General features: G+C 38.4%; 2 protein-coding genes across 7 annotated transcripts in view; one reads left to right on the top strand and one right to left on the bottom strand.

Annotated features, from left to right (window-relative positions):
• TRIM24 (tripartite motif containing 24) overlaps nt 1-6,875 on the top strand; it is a 117,103-nt gene extending 110,228 nt beyond the window's left edge. For all 3 annotated transcript variants that reach the window (XM_061414838.1, XM_061414837.1, XM_061414836.1), the window contains 2 exons: nt 2,133-2,282; nt 3,027-6,875. In XM_061414838.1, the coding sequence (XP_061270822.1) occupies nt 2,133-2,282; nt 3,027-3,236 (360 nt within the window). In that variant the 3' untranslated portion in view covers nt 3,237-6,875. The remainder of the gene's footprint in view (nt 1-2,132; nt 2,283-3,026) is intronic.
• SVOPL (SVOP like) overlaps nt 1-21,033 on the bottom strand; it is a 134,316-nt gene that overhangs the window by 23,847 nt on the left and 89,436 nt on the right. For 2 of the 4 annotated variants that reach the window (XM_061414844.1, XM_061414846.1), the window contains one exon: nt 16,860-16,973. In XM_061414844.1, the coding sequence (XP_061270828.1) occupies nt 16,860-16,973 (114 nt within the window). Of the gene's footprint in view, nt 1-13,819; nt 14,412-16,859; nt 16,974-21,033 lie in introns of those variants that run through there. The other 2 variants (XM_061414847.1, XM_061414848.1) reach the window with 2 other exon arrangements.

The raw sequence follows: 21,033 nt of genomic DNA on the forward strand, positions 1-21,033 counted from the left end.
TGGCATTGCCTTTCTTAGGGATTAGAATGAAAACTGACCTCTTCTAGTCCTGTGGCCACTGCTGAGTTTTCCAAATTTGCTGACATATTGAGTGCAGCAATTTCACAGCATCATCTTTCAGGATTTGAAATAGCTCAACTGGAATTCCATCACCTGCACTACCTTTGTTCATAGTGATGCTTCCTAAGGCCCATTTGACTTCACATTCCAGGATGTCTGGCTCTAGGTGAGTGATCACACCATCGTGATTATCTGGGTCATGAAGATCTTTTTCCTACAGTTCTTCTGTGTATTCTTGCCACCTCTTCTTAATATCTTCTGCTTCTGTTAGGTCCATACTATTTCTGTCCTTTATCAAGCCCATCTTTGCATGAAATGTTCCCTTGGTCTCTCATTTTCTTGAAGAGATCTCTAGTCTTTCCCATTCTATTGTTTTCCTCTATTTCTTTGCATTGATCACTGAGGAAGGCTTTCTTATCTCTCCTTGCTATTCTTTGGAACTCTGCATTCAAATGGGTGTATCTTAAGAAGTAGACATTAACAATAGAGGAGGAGGTGTGTGTATGCTTACCATTGACTTCAAAAGCTTCATATTTCAAGTTTGATGTGACTTTAGTGCATTATGGGCTTCCCTAGTGGCTCAGCTGGTGAATCCACCTGCATTGTGTGTGATCTGGGTTCAATCCCTGAGTTGGGAAGATCCCCTGGAGAAGAGAAAGGCTACCCACTCCAGTATTCTGGCTGGAGAATCCCATGGACTGTATAATCCACGGGGTTGCAAAGAGTCAGATAGGACTGTGCAACCTTCAGTTTCACTTTCACTTAGTTCGTTATTGTAAGGTGTTGGACCTGCTACTCAAAATGTGTTCTATTCTCTGATGTCTGAATTTCCTTTAAAAAGCTAATAGATTTGTTAAAAATTTTTTTAAATGAATGCAACATTAGAAAAGAAAACTAGCCAAGTAACACTGAGCAGAGAAGCAATGAACTTCTTTCCTTGTAAACAAGTTTTGAGAAGTTAAGATCGGAAAAAGAAATGCAGTTGACTCTTAGAACAACACAGAGGTTGAGGGCACCAACTTTCTGCACAGTGGAGTCTTCATGTGACTTTACAGTCAGCCTTCTGTATCTACAGCATCAATCAATCACAGATTTTGTCGTATTGCTGTATGAATTTCATGGAAAAAAATCTGTGTATAAGTGTACCTGCACAGTTCGGGGGTCCACTATAGTCTTTGGGGTGGAAAGCCCTTTGTGCCCAAAAGAAGCAGGGCAAAAATATGCCAATAAAAAGTTAATTCACTTAAAAATGTGACCTAGAATTTGGTGCTTTTTCTACTGTTGGCCTACTGTTACATTTGGCATGAATAACAGCAACAGCAAAATAGGCCCCCTTAATATATATTTTGCATGTTATTTTGCATGCCTGTTTTGCATGTTATTCATTTACGACAGAGGATGAGATGGCTGGATGGCATCACTGACTCGATGGACGTGAGTCTGAGTGAACTCCAGGAGTTGGTGATGGACAGGGAGGCCTGGTGTGCTGCAATTCATGGGGTCGCAAAGAGTTGGACACAACTGAGCGACTGAACTGAACTGAACTGAATATATATTATCTTATTTCGTCTTTACAAAATCCTATGAGAATGGTAGAATTATTTCTGTTTGAAACTTGAAGAAACAGGTTCGGTGAAATGACTGAACCCAGTATCTTAGCCAGGAGAGTGTTATTGAGTAGCAGAACTGCGGTTCAAACCCAGATTCAGAGCCCACTTGCTATAACATATGCAGCAAAAAAACATGTCAAATCTTACTAGAAGTAATACTTCTTCTAATGATTGCCTTTTTGTTTAATAATGAAAAAAGGAGAATAGTAAGAGGGGAAATGTAGTAGGTTTTTTTCATTAAAAATAACTGATGAAAATTTTTGATAAAAGTGACACAAAACATTTACTGATGTCTGGAAACATGTAGGTGCTTGCAAATTTTGCTGAATATATTTCCTTATCAGTGACAAAATAGAACTGAGAAAAGCAGTAAGGATGATCTGAATTATGTACTACTTCTTATAGAATTTATATGGGACCAGGTAGAATTTATTTATTATAGCATCACATTTCTTTTGAAAGGTGCCTGATTATTACAAAATAATTAAAAATCCAATGGACTTGTCAACCATCAAGAAAAGACTACAAGAAGATTATTGCATGTATACAAAGCCTGAAGATTTTGTAGCTGATTTTAGATTGATCTTTCAAAACTGTGCTGAATTCAATGAGGTGAGAAGGGGGTGGAAATAGCAATGTGAAAGTAATGTTAAACCAAACACCTTACCAACAAAGGAGGAGATGAAGATATCTATCTCTGGTAGCATAAATTTTCAAAAGTTCGAGTCTATGTCAAGGAATGAAGAGAGGTCATTAGGAAAACGTTATCCACATGTATAGTCAAAGGTTTATTATATGGTGAGTGGAAATGCAAATTACTGTTGACAACTTAAAAACAGTTTAGAAAATATTTTTTATCTAACCTAGAAGCATTCTTTGTCATTCTCACCTTTATTTCTTGAAATATAGCATTTCCAGACTTTAGTCTTTGTGATATTGAAATATTAAGAATGTGGTTTAAATAATTCTTAAGGGTTTTCTCAAAAACTTTATCATCTAAACATCTATCAAACTTAAAGCTTTTTGATGATAGTTTGTCCTTTGGATCAGTTACTCATTCAGAGGTAGATATTATGTTTGTTCTAAAAAACACCTGTTACTGGATTCTGATTACAGCATCTCTTTCATATCTTTCTGGTAATCTAGATGAGTCAATGCCTTTATTTACTTCTTATCTGCTCTTCTCTAGACTTTTTCTTGCCCTGGGCTATTATTTACTTTACATCAAAGCTTTAAGTAAACATTTCTTTTGAAACAATCCACTGATATTCATAATCTTGAGGTAAAAGGGAGCAAAATATAAGAAATCTACTTTTATTGACTAAACATTTCTTTAATTCATATTTTTTTCAACAGCCTGATTCAGAAGTAGCCAATGCTGGTATAAAACTTGAAAGCTATTTTGAAGAACTTCTGAAGAATCTTTATCCAGAAAAAAGGTTTCCTAAACTAGAATTCAGGAATGACTCAGAAGATAATAAATTTAGTGATGACTCAGATGATGACTTTGTACAGCCCCGGAAGAAACGCCTCAAGAGCATAGAGGAACGCCAGTTGCTTAAATAAGCACACTTGCCTGTGCTGGTTTTTAGATTTTTGTTTGTTTTCTAAATACATTTTGCCATTAATTTAACATCATTACCAAGAAGAGTTTGTGACCATCTTAAGTTTTCCATGTTTACTAGACTCTAATTTCCTTAATAACCCATTTCTTTTAACCTTATTAAGAAAGAAAGGAAAAGAGGGAGGAAGGAAGGAGAAAGGAAGAAAGAAGCATCAACAACAAAATAAAAAGACATTCTTCCCACTTCCTGGATTTCAAACTGCAGTCCCGAGTGACAGCTACTATAGAAAGGACTTTGTATGAACTCTAAGTTGAAAATTTAATGTGGTCTGGATGTGTGCATTAATCCATTTTTAGAATATACCACTACTCAATTATGGACCAACATGAGTTAGGTGTACTGCATGTAAGTACAGTACTCCATGAATGTCAGTGGTAATGAGTTCTATCCTAAATGCCCACTGGTGCACCAAGAAAGTAGACTAGATGCTGTTTAAGAAGGTGCCTAATAGCATATCATGTAAAATGGCAACTGTATTAAAGAAAAAGGAAAACAAATGTTTGATTTTTTTTTTTTCTTATCTATAGAGGTGTTTGATATAGCAGGTTTTCAAGACCATTTTTCATACATTTCTAAAACCTCTCCTCCTTCCACCAGGGAAGGAAGTAAGTGTACTTGTTTGGTTTTGCTGTGTGTCTGTGTGTGGACTGGTGTTTGCATTTTAACTGTGCAGATGACCCTTTTATAACAAGACTCATTGTCTGCAGTATGGCTTTTAGTGGAGCCATCCAGAATATGAAATACAGCAGTGTGTGCCATATTTGATGTAAAGATTCTTCAACTTATACCCTTTGGGGCATTAAATACAAATTCCCCTGAAAGGGACCAGTTTTTGTGGTTTTCTTCTGTCTTTATAAATTGGAATGAAAGTCTTTTGTGGAATTTAGAAGCAGGCAGTTAGAGGGAATTATAGTGAAATTTAAATTTTTTCTAAAGCATCTATTTTTCAGAATCAGAACCTCAAATTGATTCTTTCTGACTTAATCTGGGCTTCATTTTCATTCTCTTGATGGAGAGAGATAGAAAACCTACCTTCTGAGGGCAAGCATATTCTTCCTGGGTCAGCCTTGGCTAGTTTAATTGACTTTCATGTATTCCTTTTACTTGTTGTTCAGTATCAAGGAAGGTAACTAGATTAAGATAGAAGAAAATTGTTGTGCCATTTCCTAATCTAACGTTTGACAGAATACATGAAATTTTTTAGTTTGCCGAAGTAAACCTTTATTTATTAAACATCAGTTGGCTGAGGATATTTTCCTCTTAGGCCAGAAGAATAAAAATACATCTGACTTGACAGAATTTTATCCTTTGGATGGTGTCAGGTCCCATGAATTAAACCTAGAGGACTTACTTTTATCCACATGGCATTATTTCTTCAAATGGATAATTTGAAAATGCCTTGTGGCTAAGTCATTGGGTTTTCAGGTACTGCTGAAGATAAAATAAGAAAATACTGATTATTTATTGGCAAGAGCATCTCACTTTGTGTAGACTTCAGTTTAGTCCATAAGTCAATTATGTATTAAAGGTTAAGAAACCGTAATTCACTTTTCCAAATACGTGTTTCAGGGAAGTTGTTGTTGTTGTATGGTTTTGAGTATGTATTTGGCATTTATTCTCCAAAGACGAACAGATTTTGGTAATAGTGCATTTACCACTTGATTGTCTTCTTTTGCTCCAGCGTCTTTAACACAGCAGCCATGGAGCTTTTGCTAATCTGTTTATTGTTTTTATGTTAGAATACTTAGGACATTTTCTTCTTCCACATTTGTCTCCTTAGTTAAAAGGGAGGCACTGCAGATAAATTTTAAGGATGATCAAAAAGGGAAGTAGCACTTAAGAGTGAAAATTTATAATTTCCTAAATGCATCTGAGCCAGAATGTCTACTAATGTACCCAGAATTTTCACTGTTATATTCAGTGCCATATGAATCTTTTAAAACGATATTTTTCTTTCACCTTTATATATACACACACATACATAGTTGAATGAGAGGCACTTGACAACCACATATATTAGAAGAGTTTCTCTCTCCAAATAGCATTTTCTTAATAGTCTTTAAAGTCCTCTGACGTATGTGTCCAGGAGGATCCCAGCAGATCCCAGCAAAGTAGTCCTTAAATTATAATAGAAATAAGCTATCAGAAGAGCCTGACTATACCTCATGCCCACTTGGAGAGCATTCCTTTCAAAAGGTCAGTGCAACTCAAGCAACCTTGACCTAAACTTTGAAAACTCCAGTTTTTACCTCTGGTCAAAAACTCCTGGAGATTGCCCTCTAGATTTAGAACCAAGAGCCTCATGTCATATCTGCAGGACTCCCAATGCTGAAGGGGGATCATACGATGAACAGGCCATGTGGCACTTAGAACTGACTCAGTCCAGCTCATCAAAAGTTTTCCCAGGTGCCAAGCATCTGTTCTTTCCCATCAATAAGAAAACCCAATACACAGTCAGTGACTTACAAGGATAATGCATACCATGATAGTGAAAGTGAAGTCCTGTCTGACTCTTGGCGACCCCGTGGACTGTAGCCCACCAGGCTCCTCTGTCCATGGGATTCTCCAGGCAAGAATACTAGAATGGGCTGCCATTTCCTTCTCCAGTATTAAATTCCAAATACTATCTGGCAATACAGTTATCTTGCCCTTTGAATTAACAGGCCCTGCTTTTCTTTTCTGAATTGAAGGGTAGGAAATTGGAAGGTCCTAGAAGGAAAATGTCCTCTTTTGGTAGCTTTACTTTTTTTTCCAAGCTAAAGAATTGGCTCCACATTTTAGTACTACACAGTAGTGTAGACATAACACAATTTAGGACTGCTTCCAAAAAGAATTCACAAAGGGTGAGTATATGAATTTGCATTTCAGTTTTCTCTTGCTGTTAACACTGCTTAAACTTTTAAATTTAGTTTACATGGAGAGACTAGTTAGACAATGAAAGGAGGAGCTAACTCCTTTTGATCTACAGATGAACGTGAATCCCAGCAGTAGGTTGCTTCACGGGAGCAAAAGGTTTTTAAATTTAAATAGAAGATGTACTTATTTTCTTTTCATCTGTATCTGTTATGAATGAGAGAAATTGAGTGATCTGATTGGCCGTTAAAATTATGGACATAACCATGAGTTCAACCATCTAATTGCTTGTTGAAATAGAAAGTGAAAGTCGCTCAATCGTGTCCAACTCTTTGCAACCCCATGGATTATACAGTCCATGGAATTCTCCAGGCCAGAATACTGGAGTGGGTAGCCTTTCCCTTCTCCAGGGAATCTTTAGAAACCCTCCTTTAAAATAACCATGCACATATTTTTAAAAATTTTTTATAATATCATGTAAGTTAAGAATTCATGTCTCTCTATGTGTATATTATCCCTTCATCTTGGATGTGAATTAACTAAAATTCACATCCTGATGGCTCATATTCTTGAAAGAGAATAATGCTAACCAATCAGATCACAGTTTCTCTCCCCATGAAGGTTTTGCTTATTGTGAAGGATATCTGAGGCAGTAGTCTTTGTTGTTGTTTTTAATTTGGGAGAGTCAACTGGTGCTTTGATTTTAATAAAAATCAGCTTTGATGAATTTTTACTGTGAGTATTTTACCACAACAAGGACTTTTTAATGGAAAAATCACTGTTTGTCATTCAGTAGAACATTAACTAGTGTGGGTCTCCTTTGTGTCCCTTGTATATTCCTCTATAAAATCGGTCCATTTAGGGACAAGCTGTGCATGCTAAGTCACTTCAGTCATATCCAACTCTTTGCAGCCCTGTGGACCATAGCTGCTAGTCCATAAATAATAGGAAGACTTTTAAACAAACAAAAACAAAACTCTAACACAGGGATTTCACCAACCTTAAAAGATAAGCAAAAAATTAATTTGGCAAATAGGAAGGAAGAGGAGGGTGTCAGTGAGCCATTAAGGGCCATGCTTTGGCAATGATGCTGGTTCTCTAGTCATTGAAAGCATTTACTGCTGAGGGTGTATGTTAAGAAAGCTCAAGATATAATAAGTCCCAAATAAAGGCATTGACATTCATATTACAGGAGGATTTTTTGGCCACTGTAAACTGTGCTTTGAAGAGATTTTAAAAAATTAAATTCTCTTCTATACATAAAACTATAGATCCAGACATTCAACCTTTTATTGCATAAAGCAAAATATGCTTGTACAGAGACTAGAGTTATGTTACTATTGTTAATACCTCAACTAATACTGTCTTAATGGACTGTGAAACCAATCCAAAAAAGTTTTTACAAATAAATGACTTGACGTTTGTTGACTTCCATTTCTACTAGTGCCTGAAACAATTAAGGTAAGCAATATTTATCAGTTTATAAAAGATTTCTGAAATTCAGTATTTGAATTAAAATTATGTTGATAGGGTTTGCTATAGACTAATGTCTTCTAGGAACCTTGAGTACTAGACAGTTCTAGACAACATTGTGTAGTATCTTAAGCTTGGATACTGCCACATTGAAAGTTCCTGAAAGCCTTAGGAAGGTGCTTAAGTATCAGTTTTGTCAGTGGTTTTCAGTCACTGCTATTCTTTAAGTAGTATTTACTGCTAAGGTCAGAGTTAGGGTTTTGAGTTACGGTTTGTCATGGGTTGTTTTTCTTTTTTTTTGGCTGCCTCAGGTCTTAGTCATGATGCACAGGCTCTCAAATTGTGGCGTGCGGGCTTAATTGCCCTAGTTGTGGAATATTCCCCAACCAGGGATCAAACCCACGTTCCCTGCATTGGCAGGTGGAGTCTTAACCACTGAACCACTAAGGGTTATTTGGCTAACCCTACATGTGTAGCCAAGACATATTTGCATCAAAAATATTTTGGCCTAAAATTTTCTGGTAACTAGACTAAGGTCTACAAACTATTTAAAAGTATTAAAGATGACAATTTAGGTAATCCAAACAAACTTTTATTCAACACTTCATGAAGAAGGCAGTGGTTCAGAGAACAACAAAATGGGATGGAAGGCAGGAAGTTTTATGGGGTAAAGAACCAGAAAATTAGTACAGAGTCCAGAAATTGCTTGGCATTTGGTGATTGGCTGACTGGATATATGGCACGTCTGGTCAAGTAGAGCATTTACTGGGAAATGAAAGTTACTAAGTTTCGGTTTGTGTACGTAGCACCCCCACCGGAAGTGGCTTGATGTTGGGCCTAGAGTAGGCCTGGTACCACCTTTGGATCATTCTCTTGACCAGTTGAGAGTTTCAATTAAAAATATCAGTCCTAGTACGATTTTCAGTTACTATTTCCACTTTGGGTCTTAGTGTAATGTTCAGAAGAGATATCAGGCTTGTATTCTTGGAACTGGTTATGTTCTATTGTCTTTGGTCGTTTTGGTCAGAGAGTCATTAGCTGGTCAGTGGCTACCCCACACGCTGTGTACCCACTTTAGTGAGTACACAGCCTAGTAGGGAGGCAAAAATTATTAGCATCAAAATAATACCCATGGTTTGGAAAGTACTCCTGAACCAGGGTTTCCATGTCCAAAACTAACTAGAATCAAATAAGTCAAGAAATATGGATGTGGGGGATACTTCTTAAAGCCAGTTGGTCTATTAATTTGTTTCATATAATTGGTCTATACTTCTCCAGAAGTATTTATCCAGTGAGCTTGTTCCAAAGACACTGAGGCATTGGAAAACAGGGGGGAAGTTTATCATGGGCAAAAATAACTAACTACAGGATCACCAGCATCACCACAGATCTAATGGTTGGAAGTTGGATTATGTTCAATTTGAAATGGCCTGAGGTATATGAGTAATAGCACTCTTGGGGGAGAGCAGTCTGCCTTGATGTGGGCTACTTCTCCTCCTCCTCAGTTTTTGAGGTCTTCCATGTTTACACAGTTGTAAAATAAGGACAAGTTTGACACTTTAACAGCAGTGTCGATGGTCAAGAGTACTTGATAGGGTACTTTGCATGAATCTCATTTTTGTAAAAGGATCAGAGTGAAATAACAACTGTCTATATAAATGACAAGACTTTAAAATACTAAAGAGAGCTGACGAGTTCAGTTATGGAACTGACAAGAAAATGTGGTTATTTCTATGAGCTACAAATAGATATCTAACATTTTAAGATAATAACTGGAATTATGACTGATACCATTGTACTAGAATGTCAGATTATTGGAAATTTAATATAATTTCTTGATAACTTATATTAATAACATGCCTGCACAAATAACCTAACAGAATTAAATATCACTTCTTATCTGATAATGCTTTTGCAATAATTTCTGGAAGTATATTCTTCCTCGCAGGAAATTTTTCAGCATGACACAAAACATGTTCCAAATATCTTTTGGTTTTTCTATAAAAGTAAGTCTATGCTCAGTAATTAATATTTCAGAATTTTCTCTTACTTGGAAATGATTCAACAAATATCCATCATTTAATCTTAGTATGACTTTAAGGTTTCAAGTACCAAAAATATTTTGGAAACAGTTTTTAAGTAGATATACCATAAAACATGATTATTTTTGAAAAGCTCCTTTATAAACTTATTCATGTTTGTTAACAATTATGTTTGGATTACTCATGAAAATTTCATGAGACTTTAAACTGCTATTATCTTCATCTAATTTCTTGCTGACAAATTCTGTAAAAGAAATAACATGAACTTATTTGACTTTTAGTAAGCCTGGTAGTTAGTCACTAAGTCATGTCTGACTCTTGCATGCCCACTAACTGTAGCCTGCCAGGCTCCTCTGTCCATGGGAATCTCCAGGCAAGAATACTGGAGTGGGTTGCCATTTCCTTCTCCAGGGGATCTTCCCAACCCAGGAAATAGAACCCAGGTCTTGTGCATTGCAGGCAGATTCTTTACCAAATGAGCTACAAGGGAGGCCATTTAAAGACGTGTCTATTTTAATTAAACTGACAAAACTTAAACTACTTTTTTTTAACCAAAGATTATCCTAGATCACATGAACTTGAAAAATATTTGGCTTAGTTTCTATATTTCTGAGAGTTTACTTGATTTATATAAACTTCTATTTGTCTTTAAGTCAGTTTAATGGAGCTCTTCACAAATTTTGGCCACACCATCCAGAAGAACAAAATCAAACATCTGTGACATACTGATCTTACAGCTTGTTTTACAATTTTAGCCACAAGATGGGTATGATCATTCAAAACTCACTAGTTCATAAAACCAGTTGGATCCAAATTGTGTTTCTGGCAGATGGAATGAATTAAGGTTACTTGCACAGATAGTTTAAACTTTTTTACTAGTATTTGTGAAGAAGACTTAAGATTTTTTTCATTTGCCTAGTTTCCAAATACTGCCCACCCCCTTTTTTTTTTTTTGTAAAAAATTTCCTCCCTGAAGTTTGCATTCCAAAGAGACAAACCTCAGTTCCTAGCAAAGACACTCGAACATCTCACAGGCATCAACAAAGAATGCAGCTTCCTCCAAGAAAGATGTTACCTGGAGCCTGCATTTTTACAATACCTACAAGCCTTGGGGCTTCCCTAGAAGCTCAGCTGGTAAAGAATCCGTCTGCAATTCGGGAGACCTGGGTTCAATCCTGGGTGGGGAAGATCCCCTGGAGAAGAGAAAGGCTACCCACTCCAGTATTCTGGCCTGGAGAATTCCATGGACTAAGGATCAGACATGACTGAGCGACTTTCACTTTTCACTTTCACAAACCTTGTGAGATAGGGGAGAGGTTCTGATTAGTAAAAAGGATAGGTGAACTTTTTCTGGTCTTAGAGACTCAATTTGTGAAACAGGAAATAGGATTGGATTACAGGATTACAACCTGAAAGATACCAAGGGGACCATCCACCCAACACCAAATTTCAGACTGGACAGTGACTGTTCCTGGCTGTACTGAACAAACACCAAGAGCTACTACCCTCCCTAGACACAGAGGCACTCCCAAAGAGAGCCAAAAGAAAGAAGTACTTGGACAGTTTCTGGAGAAGCTGGCAACAGCTGGTAAGCTGCAAATGGGATGCAACCCACATTTCTGTCCAACCATATTTTGTGGCCTGATGGTTGAACTGCCTCCATACACAAGAACAAACAACCCCCATGTGTCAGCAGGCAGAAAGGCCAGCCAGTTCTCAGGACACAAGAAGGCAATAGCTATTCCTGGGAGAGAAAGGATCAATAACCAATGAGTTCCCCAAACCAGAGTCTTCATTTGGAAAGGGAAGGACGTGAAATTTCTCTCTGGACCAGAAACTCCAGGGACCAGCAAGAGCTGACCTTGGTAAGAATTCTCACTTTTGGCTAGCTTATGTGGGTTTTCCCAGGATCCCGATCTACAGATTCCAGTGAGCAGAAGTTACAGTAAAGAGTGTAAATTCTGGCCTACTAGGATTTTACAAGGTTTTCCATTTGTTTTAGTTTCCCCTTGGCTGTTTAAGGGAATAACTGTTAAGAGTTTATCAGAAAATCCCTCAGAGTCCCATTCACCCTGGAAGGCCCCGCCTTTGAGAATAGATAAGGGGGTATTCAAGTTCAGGAGGAGGGGGTTTTATTATCTTAGTTATCTGGCCTTGGAGCTGTTGCAGTTTTAAAACCAACTTGATGAATGTTTTTGGTCTTGTCTCTTCAAAGTGGAAAGGCAGTTCAGTTAGGATTAGGAGACAGTATTCAGGTAAAAAGAAAAATAGTTGTTGGAGCCACATTTGTCTTGTTTTCTCAGATTTTTCAATAGCCTTTAGCGTTGAATCTTTCAATGAAGCTGTTGTGGAATTTTGCAGCATTTTGGAGTCTTCTGCATAGCAATTAAAATATATCCCATGCTGGTTGATTTGGGAACATTTTCACAGGTGGTTCTTAAATAGTGTGTCTAACTGGAATGTCCCTGATGATGGCCATTGCAATGCTAGGTTGTCTTAGATTTTTGCCATTTCTGTAGATGTCTGCAGTTTCCAGGACCACAATTATTATGACAGAATAAGTAGGTGTGCCAGAAGGCGGACTGCTCAGTTTTTTGAAACTCAAGGATCTCAAGGAGTCTTAGGTAATAAGCCTTGGGTCTTTGGGAACCAAATTACTCCTTAAGAGGGATGTACTCTGCTAGGCTGGGGATCTGGTGGTATTTTACAGTGTACTTTGTTGCACAGAATTTTTCTTGAGGTTGTCAGGTGGCCCAGTGTCAATCTAACCCAGTCCATGACCATCTTAGCACATGAGTCTTAGGTTTAGGTGGAAGCACTCTAAAATCTTTCAAGTGTTTGATCCATGCTTACCAGTTTTACATCTTTGGATTCAAGATTCCCCTTAGCAATTGATCTATTTAATCTTTAAATGAGAAGATTTCTTTATAAAAGCAGCAGTCGCCCTAATGACTTTTAATAGTATGACTTGTGCTACTTAGATGATGATGTGCCATTAGTTCAAACAGTTGTAATTTCTTATTTTCCAAGTCTCCCCACACTTTTTGCTGTGGCGTTCTCTTTATGCATTCCCTAACTGCTGCCACCCATTGTGGGTTCCCAATATAAGCTGTCTTGGAACTTTTCTGGGAAATAAGTATACACACACACATTTCTTTTTCCCCTTACATAAAGTTTGTTTGGATCAGAACTGTGTACAAGGGGTCAGAGCTCAAATCCCTAAGTGGCTTGCCCTTGGTTATGATGAGAAAAACAACGTCAAGGGTTCAGTGGGAGGGTTCAGTGGGCTCTTTGCCTATGCATCTTGTCCCACAGGCCATTGGAAGTCAGCTTGGGATTCCATCCTCCCCGTCAAAAGACGATTTAGGCAATCCAAACAAACTTTGACACTTGAAGCAGGCACTCTCCACTTGCAGGGGCCCAAAATACTGCAAAGGGAAGCTGAAGACAGGAGGATAATGAATAAGGAGGTGAGTAGAGAGCCACATTTGGCTTGGTGTCTGGCCAACTGGCTGTACTGTGTTTCTGGTCAAGCAGACCATTTACAGGGACATGCAGCTTATTTAAGTTTTGGTTTGCTGACATGGCACCTGGGCAGGAGTGGCTCCATCTTGAGCCTTCAAACTTACTTCAAAAAAACCACTATGGCCTGTTAGCCAAATTCAGCCTATGACCTCCTTTTATTACAGCCTGAGAGCTAATAATGTTAACATTTTTAAAGGCTGGCGAGGGCTGTTGACAGAGACCATATGTAGCTCAGAGTCTGAAATGTTTATTCTCTGGCCCTTTATAGACATTTTCCTGACTTCAAGCCATTTGTGCCTGTAGTTCAAATAGGAATGATTTGCATACACATAGTTCGCCAGTCCAGGGACACTTCATCATTGTAGCAACAAATTCTATTTTTTTTTCCCATTGCAAAATGGGGGTGGAAGGAGTAGGGGAGTCAAGTCATTGGGTATGGATTCCTCTTTTAAGAAGTCTACCGTAAATCCAAAGAGCAACAAAAGACTAAATGTAAAAACATGGGTGTTTTTCTTCCACAGCATACCTGTGTGCACAGGTATGATATGCATGCACATGGTTGTTCTCCAAAGGGCATATAATTACATCATGTAGAAAAGCTTGCTATACTGTAATGAAATTAGAGTCAAAATAGAATGGGAAAAAGTTTATTCCCAGCTACTTTGGTTATTTTATACACAAGATTCCAATGAATTTAAGTACATTCTTTTAAGAATAAGTAATTTTCATTATGAAGTATGGAGGTCACAATTTAAGTATGCTAAATTATAATTGAATTTGATGACTTCTATTTTGAAAGGCTTAATGATACCACCTCAAACTCATGTCTTAGCTACAAAATTTTAATACAGCTTTTGCTGTATACCTCATGGGAGAATATCAAGTATAGGTTTTGTCTGATACTTATTCATATAAACATGAACAGACTTGATGCCAAGCAATGAAAGCCAGCTTCTCCCTCCCCATCTCTCCTAGATATCCCTCACCAACCTTAATGTATATTTTATGAAACTTCTGTATTGATCTCTTCCCTAAGAGACTATATATACAGATAACTTATTTCATCCTCTTGTTTTTCAAACATACATGATCAATTTCTTAACTACCAAGTAGTATACCAAAATTAAACCAGGTGTTTTTAAATGTGCCACAGCTCTTTGTGAAGGTGAAAATACATTTTTCTTCTTTGGTAGACATAGATTTGCAGATCTTCATTTAATTTGCTGGAGAAAGAATAGATAATACATTTAATTTTTTTGAAGTCTTCACATTCAGCTATCTGGCAGTGAAAACTAGTAACAGGAGGTTCTTTAATAAAGAATTAAAGGTCTAACATTTTTACCTGTGTACCTGACAATGCAATAGTACTTTTATAATTCAATTACAGATATCATTTAGGGGAAAAAAATCACATTATACTTACCTTTTCTTTTTTTAATTGTTTACTAGGCCCATCAAAATAAGTTTTTAAAGTAATTCTAAAGTGGAATTACTACTATTAACTATTGGCCAGGTTGGTTCATTAAAATTATTTGGGATCCTGTTGAAAGGTAAAATTTAGGGCATGTTTTAAACATTTTTAGAAGTTTTACTGTATCAGTTACTAGATAGTTTCATATGTTAAGTGCTCACAACACTGAGATACAGACATACACCTTTTGAGATTTGCCTGAAGACATACAGCCATTGAGTAGCAGAGCCATCAAGGGCTATATTCCCACACAAATATATTTATTGGATCTGCATATGAAAGTTGTAGGAATGATATTAACATTAAGTCTTATAAACAGACATGTAAAATAATTTCATTTCAATCAACAGAAAAGGGAATGGTTTTTGTCAGTGGCTCATATGACTTGACCCCACTCCAGTACTCTTGGCTGGAAAATCCCATGGACGGAGGAGTCTGGTGGGCTGCAGTCCATGGGGTCACTAAGAGTCCGGCACGACTGAGTGACTTCACTTTCACTTTCACTTTTCACTTTCATGCACTGGAGAAGGAAATGGCAACCCACTCCAGTGTTCTTGCCTGGAGAATCCCAGGGACAGAGGAGCCTAATGGGCTGCCGTCTGTGGGGCCGCACAGAGTCGGACACGACTGAAGCGACTTAGCAGCAGCAGCATATGACTTGAATCGGAAATCCATAAAGCACGTGAGATGATGAGCCAGATTTCATTTTATACATATTATTGCTACTTTAAAAAACCACCACCATAGAAAATTAGCATAAGATGTAGCACCACTTAATTTTGCAATCTAGTTTAAATTCCAGTCCCTCTGTATTTAGCATGTTCCTTTATACAAGTTACTTAACTTTCCCTTACCTTACTTTCCTCAACTGTGTGAAGAGTGTGATAATCCTATTATTTAAGATTAAAAGGAATCATCTGAATCACCTAATACAATCCCTGGTTTTAAGAATTCAGTGATTAGATCACCTTTCCAAGTAAGGAACCTAAACAAAGCCGTAAATTTCTAATTACTTAGCAAGTTATCTAATCTGTGATTAAAAGATTAAAAGTTAAAGGGAAAACAATAACACATCTTGAATCTAGGACAAGAAAAAATTGACACTAGCGTGTTGTGCTTTCCCCCTCTTTACTCAGTAGTGTTTTCCAACTACTCAGACAACAAAACACATCTGTACCAGGACAAATAATTAACATGTGCCCACGATTCACTATAAATAGCATATGGGGGAGAGGGCAGGCTGCATTCAGCCAAACAAGCACGATGATTTCACAGTCCCATTTAGATGGGGCAGCTCAGATCCACCAAACTATAGTTAACTCTCAAACAGCATGGGATTGAATTGTGCAGGTCCACTTTTACGTGGATTTTTTTCCAACTGTAAATATTCTAGTACTGTATGATCTGTAGTTCATGGTTGGTTGAATCTGCAGATGTGAGGAACTGTGGACACTGAAGACTAAGTTGTTAATACTGCAGGCTTTGACAGCCTGGAAGGTTGGTGTCCTGACCCCTGTTCAGGAGTCAACTGTATATACTAACCTCAGCTGTTCTCCCCATTTCCCATGTGTGCGTGTACACACATGCCCTTGCCTGCCAGCAATAAGCTTTGTATTTAAGGCAGGGAAACAGCCAACCGTAAGGGCAGAGGGCTAGGAGAAGCTGTCCCTGATACAACTTTGCCCCCAGGAGCACACATTATACTTCTTTTTATGTACTTTGTGTCTGACTGTCAGTATTGGATGGCAGCTGGTGCAGTGTGGAAGTTTTTGCCTCCACTCTTACCATGGGCAGTTGAAAAAACTGGGGGGAAGATAGCAGGACCAAAAGGAAAGATTCTGTGATCCTACAGGCAATGCAAACAGCTGTTTCTGACCCTATGGCCACGTTTAGCTCTGCAGCACTGCTTCTATACAGAAGAAAAGTGGAAAGGGTAGAATGCTGAAGTATCAGTAATACTCATTTAGTCCCAGTTCAAGCTTTACAGGAAGCAAAGGTTTGAAGTAAATAATCAGTATACTGCTCAAAGTTACATGGAAGAGCACTGGATACCCAGTTTTTCTACTGGAACCTGCTAAACAAATGTACCCTTGTGTGAGCACAGGCTTGGGCATTATCACCTCTACTTAAAAGAATTTTCCTACTCCAAGCGCATTTCCTTTTGTCAAAAGGAGACTACTTAGATTCCCACATCACTTACCTGTAGGGCCCGTCCTTTGGTCTCAATGGGGAGAGTAAATGCAGAAATGGCACACACCACACAGACAGACGCGAAGAGACACAAGGCCCCCAGGAACGATGCGCTCATAAGAACCTGCAAAGCACAAGGAATGACTCAGTATACTGCACCCCAGTCACGTTTCCACTGATCTTCATGCCAAAGGGAAAATAAGGGTTCAACCCACCAAATACATAAATGAAAGGCTTTGCAGCCATTCTGCAAATTGTGCAATTCTGACACCCTAGATCTAGTCTTTATTTGGGCCAAGCTTTTGTAGACATTTTGTGCAACTCTTCCAGAAGCTGGGAGTGATGTTAACATGCACCGGCCACGTCAGACTTCTCCCTGCACCCACCCCTTGGGTATCACTGGGCAAACCAATACCTGGGGAAGATGAGAGCTGCCTGTTTTCCTACCCCTTCTCATACTAATTCAGCTTGCTTAACCAGTAACCGTCTCCTTTCCTGCAATACCTCCCTCTGCTAAAAGTCAACTTGCCCTCTTCAGTTCTGACAGGATGAACCAGGAGGAAGTCTTTTGGGACTAGATGTAGTGTCTAGGTCCTGCCTTTTGATTTCTTCTGTGATTTGTGGGTTATTCAGCAGCGTGTTGTTCAGCCTCCATGTGTTTTATAGAAGAATCCCAACCAATAAATGTAGAAGAAATGACAGAAAGTCATTATATAACCACCACACTAAGAATTGATTCAGGTAAAAATCATCAATGGGTGCTAAAAGTAGAGTAAAAATATGAAAAGATGAGGGTCTAATGTTGAGCAATAAGAATTCTCAATAATAAATTGCAGAGGTGGGGGAACCGTGGATTCAGAAAGAGCAGCAAAGATGCAGGAGAAAGACTGCAAGGTGATGGGTGCCATGGGAAGGTGAGAGCATGAGGACATGGCCATCAGAATCCATGAAAGGGAGCCGTCCCGCGAGATGGACAGTTAAAATGACAACTGTATTTGGAGATGTGGAACCAGAGAGACCATAGCAAGAAGCATTTTGGTGGAGTCAGGATGGTTGCAGCCAGGTTGGGACAGGAGGACTGAGTAGGGGAAAGAAATGAATACAGTGAAGAGAAAGAACTCTTTTAAGTAGTGTGGCTGGAGAGAAGAGGAAATGGAGTTTTACAGTCTGCAAGCTATGGAATCTTAACATGCTGACCAAAAGATTCAATATGCAGGGATAGATTGGAATCATGACATGTATAATGATAAACCTGAAAAACTCATGAGAATCAAATGGAAACCCACTGGAAGGAGTTCAGTAAGCTGTTTGAAAATCCATAGACAAAAAACTGCCTCTCTACAATTAACTAACTAAAATGTTAGACTAGAAGTTATAATGAAAAAATCATCTATTTGCAATAATAATGAAAAGCCTTAAAATGCCTAAGAATAAACATAACAAGATGTACAAGATCTATTTGAAGAAAACAATAAAATCCCAGCAAGGAACATGGAATAAATGGAGAGAAAAACCTTGTTTTTACATGGGAAGGCAACATTAAGAGAAAAAAGTCAAATTTTCCTAAATGAACTGATACATTTAATGAATTAACAATTAGAATCTTAATAGGATTTGGGCTGACAAGGGAGGCACATTGCAAATAAATGATTCTAAAGGTTATTTGAGAAAGAATAGCAGTGAGGTGGGGCATACACATCCAGATTTGAAAATATACTATAAACCCCATCTGACTAATGAAAAGAATATGACAGTGATGAAACCAGACAGATCAATGGGCTAAAATAGCAAAGCTAGAAATAGACCAAGTAATTGTGGGAATATAAGCAGACAGTTCTAATCCATGAGTAAAAAACAGGGTATTCAATAAATAGTGTAGGGACAACTGGGCTGCCATTCAGGAAATCATAAAGTTGTTTCCTGCATTGACCTCACACTTTGATACTATAATGGCCTGAAAGAGGGCATATCAGAGCAGGGATTTCTGGGTTAGAATCTGGGATGCATATCACTTTGTGAAAATGAAGTTGTAGACTTAATGATTTGAACACTTTTACATGCATGTTATGGGGGCTTCAAAGATGGCTCAGTGGTAAAGAATCTGCCTGCCAATGCAGGAGACACAGGTTCCATCCCTGGGTCAGGAAGATCCCCTGGAGGAGGGCATGGCAACCCACTGCAGTATTCTTGCCTGGAGAATCCCATGGACAGAGGAGCCGGGCAAGCTACAGTCCACGGGGTCGCAGAGAATCAGACACTACTAAGCACACATAAGTATGTTCAGTTCAGTCGCTCAGTGTCCGACTCTTTGCAACCCCATGGACTGCAGCATGCCAAGCCTTCCTGTCCATCACCAACTCCTGGAGTTTACTCAAACTCATGCCCATTGAGTTAGTGATGCCATCCAACCATCTCATTCTGTCATCCCCTTCTCCTCCCGCCTTCAGTCTTTCCCAGCATCAGAGTCTTTTCCAATGAGTCAACTCTTCACATGAGGTAGCCAAAGTATTTGGAGTTTCAGTTTCAGCTTCAGCATCAGTCCTTCCAATGAATATTCAGGACTGATTTCCTTTAGGATGGACTTGTTGGATCTCCTTGCAGTCCAAGGGACTCTCGAGAGTCTTCTCCGACACCACAGTTCAAAAGCATCAATTCTTCAGCGCTCAGTTTTCTTTATAGTCCAACTCTCACATCCATACATGACTATTGGATAAACCATAGCCTTGACTAGATGGACCTTTGTTGACAAAGTAATGTCTCTGGTTTTTAATATGCTGTCTAGTTTGGTCATAACTTTCCTTCCAAGGAGTAAGTGCCTTTTAATTTCATGGCTGCAATCACCATCTGCAGTGATTTTGCAGCCCCCAAAAATAAAGGCAGCCACTGTTTCCAGTGTTTCTCCATCTATTTGCCATGAAGTGATGGGACCAGATGCCATGATCTTCGTTTTCTGAATGTTGAGCTTTAAGCCAACTTTTTCTCTCCTCTTTCATTTTCATCAAGAGGCTCTTTAGTTCTTCACTTTCTGCCATAAGGGTGGTGTCATCTGCATATCTGAGGTTATTGCTATTTCTTCCGGCAATCTTGATTCCAGCTTTTGCTTCCTCCAGCCCAGCGTTTCTCATGATGTACTCTGCATATAAGTGAAATAAGCAGGGTGACAATATACAGCCTTGACGGACTCCTTTTCCTATTTGGAACCAGTCTGTTGGTCCATGTCCAGTTCTAACTGTTGCTTCCTGACCTGCATAGAGATTTCTCAAGAGGCAGGTCAGGTGGTCTGGTATTCCCATCTCTTTCAGAATTTTCCACAATTTGTTGTGATCCACATAGTCAAAGGCTTTGACATAATCAATAAACCAGAAATAGATGTTTTTTCTGAAATCCTCTTGCTTTTTCAATGATCCAGCAGATCTTGGCAATCTGATCTCTGGTTCCTCTGCTTTTTCTAAAACCAGCTTGAACATCTAGAAGTTCACGTTTCACGTATTGTTATACTTCAATAAAAAGTTTAGAGACTTTCCTGGCAGTACAGAGGTTAAGACTCATGCTTTGACTGCAGGGAGCATAGGTTTGATCCCTGGTGGGGGAACTAAGATCCCATATGCCATGCAGTACAGCAAAAAAAAAAAATTTTAAGCTTACACACCCTTTCTCCCAAAAAAACACAAGGCCAAAGAAAGACTGGAAGTAAAGAGATATGTATCCTTATCATTCTAATCACAGAACCCAGACACTGTAAATAAACATATTGATATATTTGAGTGCCTATGAACTTTAAGTTCCTGTACAAAGAAAGGGGAGCATAAATAGGAGTGAAAGACAAAAAATTGGAGGGAATATCTGCAGTATGTTAGCAAAGTAACTAAAATACTTTATAGGTATGAAGGATGGTCACAAATCAATGTTTTAAAACTGAATTTAAGACAAGGAGTGGGCAAGCTAAAGTAGACACCCAATTAAAATATGAAAGGACCATTCAGTTTCATTCCTAATTGAAGAAATATGAATTATAATAACAAAGGGATATCATTTATTGTCAGTAAGGTTGGCAAAGATGAAAAAGATGAACAAAACCAGTTGGCAAGTATGTGAAACAGTGGGGCCTACCACTTTGGCACAATCTTCCTAAAGAGAATTTTAGCACGCTATATCAAAATGGAAAATGAGCAGACCCCCTGACC

This window comes from Bos javanicus, chromosome 4 (assembly GCF_032452875.1).
Source record: "Bos javanicus breed banteng chromosome 4, ARS-OSU_banteng_1.0, whole genome shotgun sequence".
NCBI lineage: Eukaryota > Metazoa > Chordata > Mammalia > Artiodactyla > Bovidae > Bos > Bos javanicus.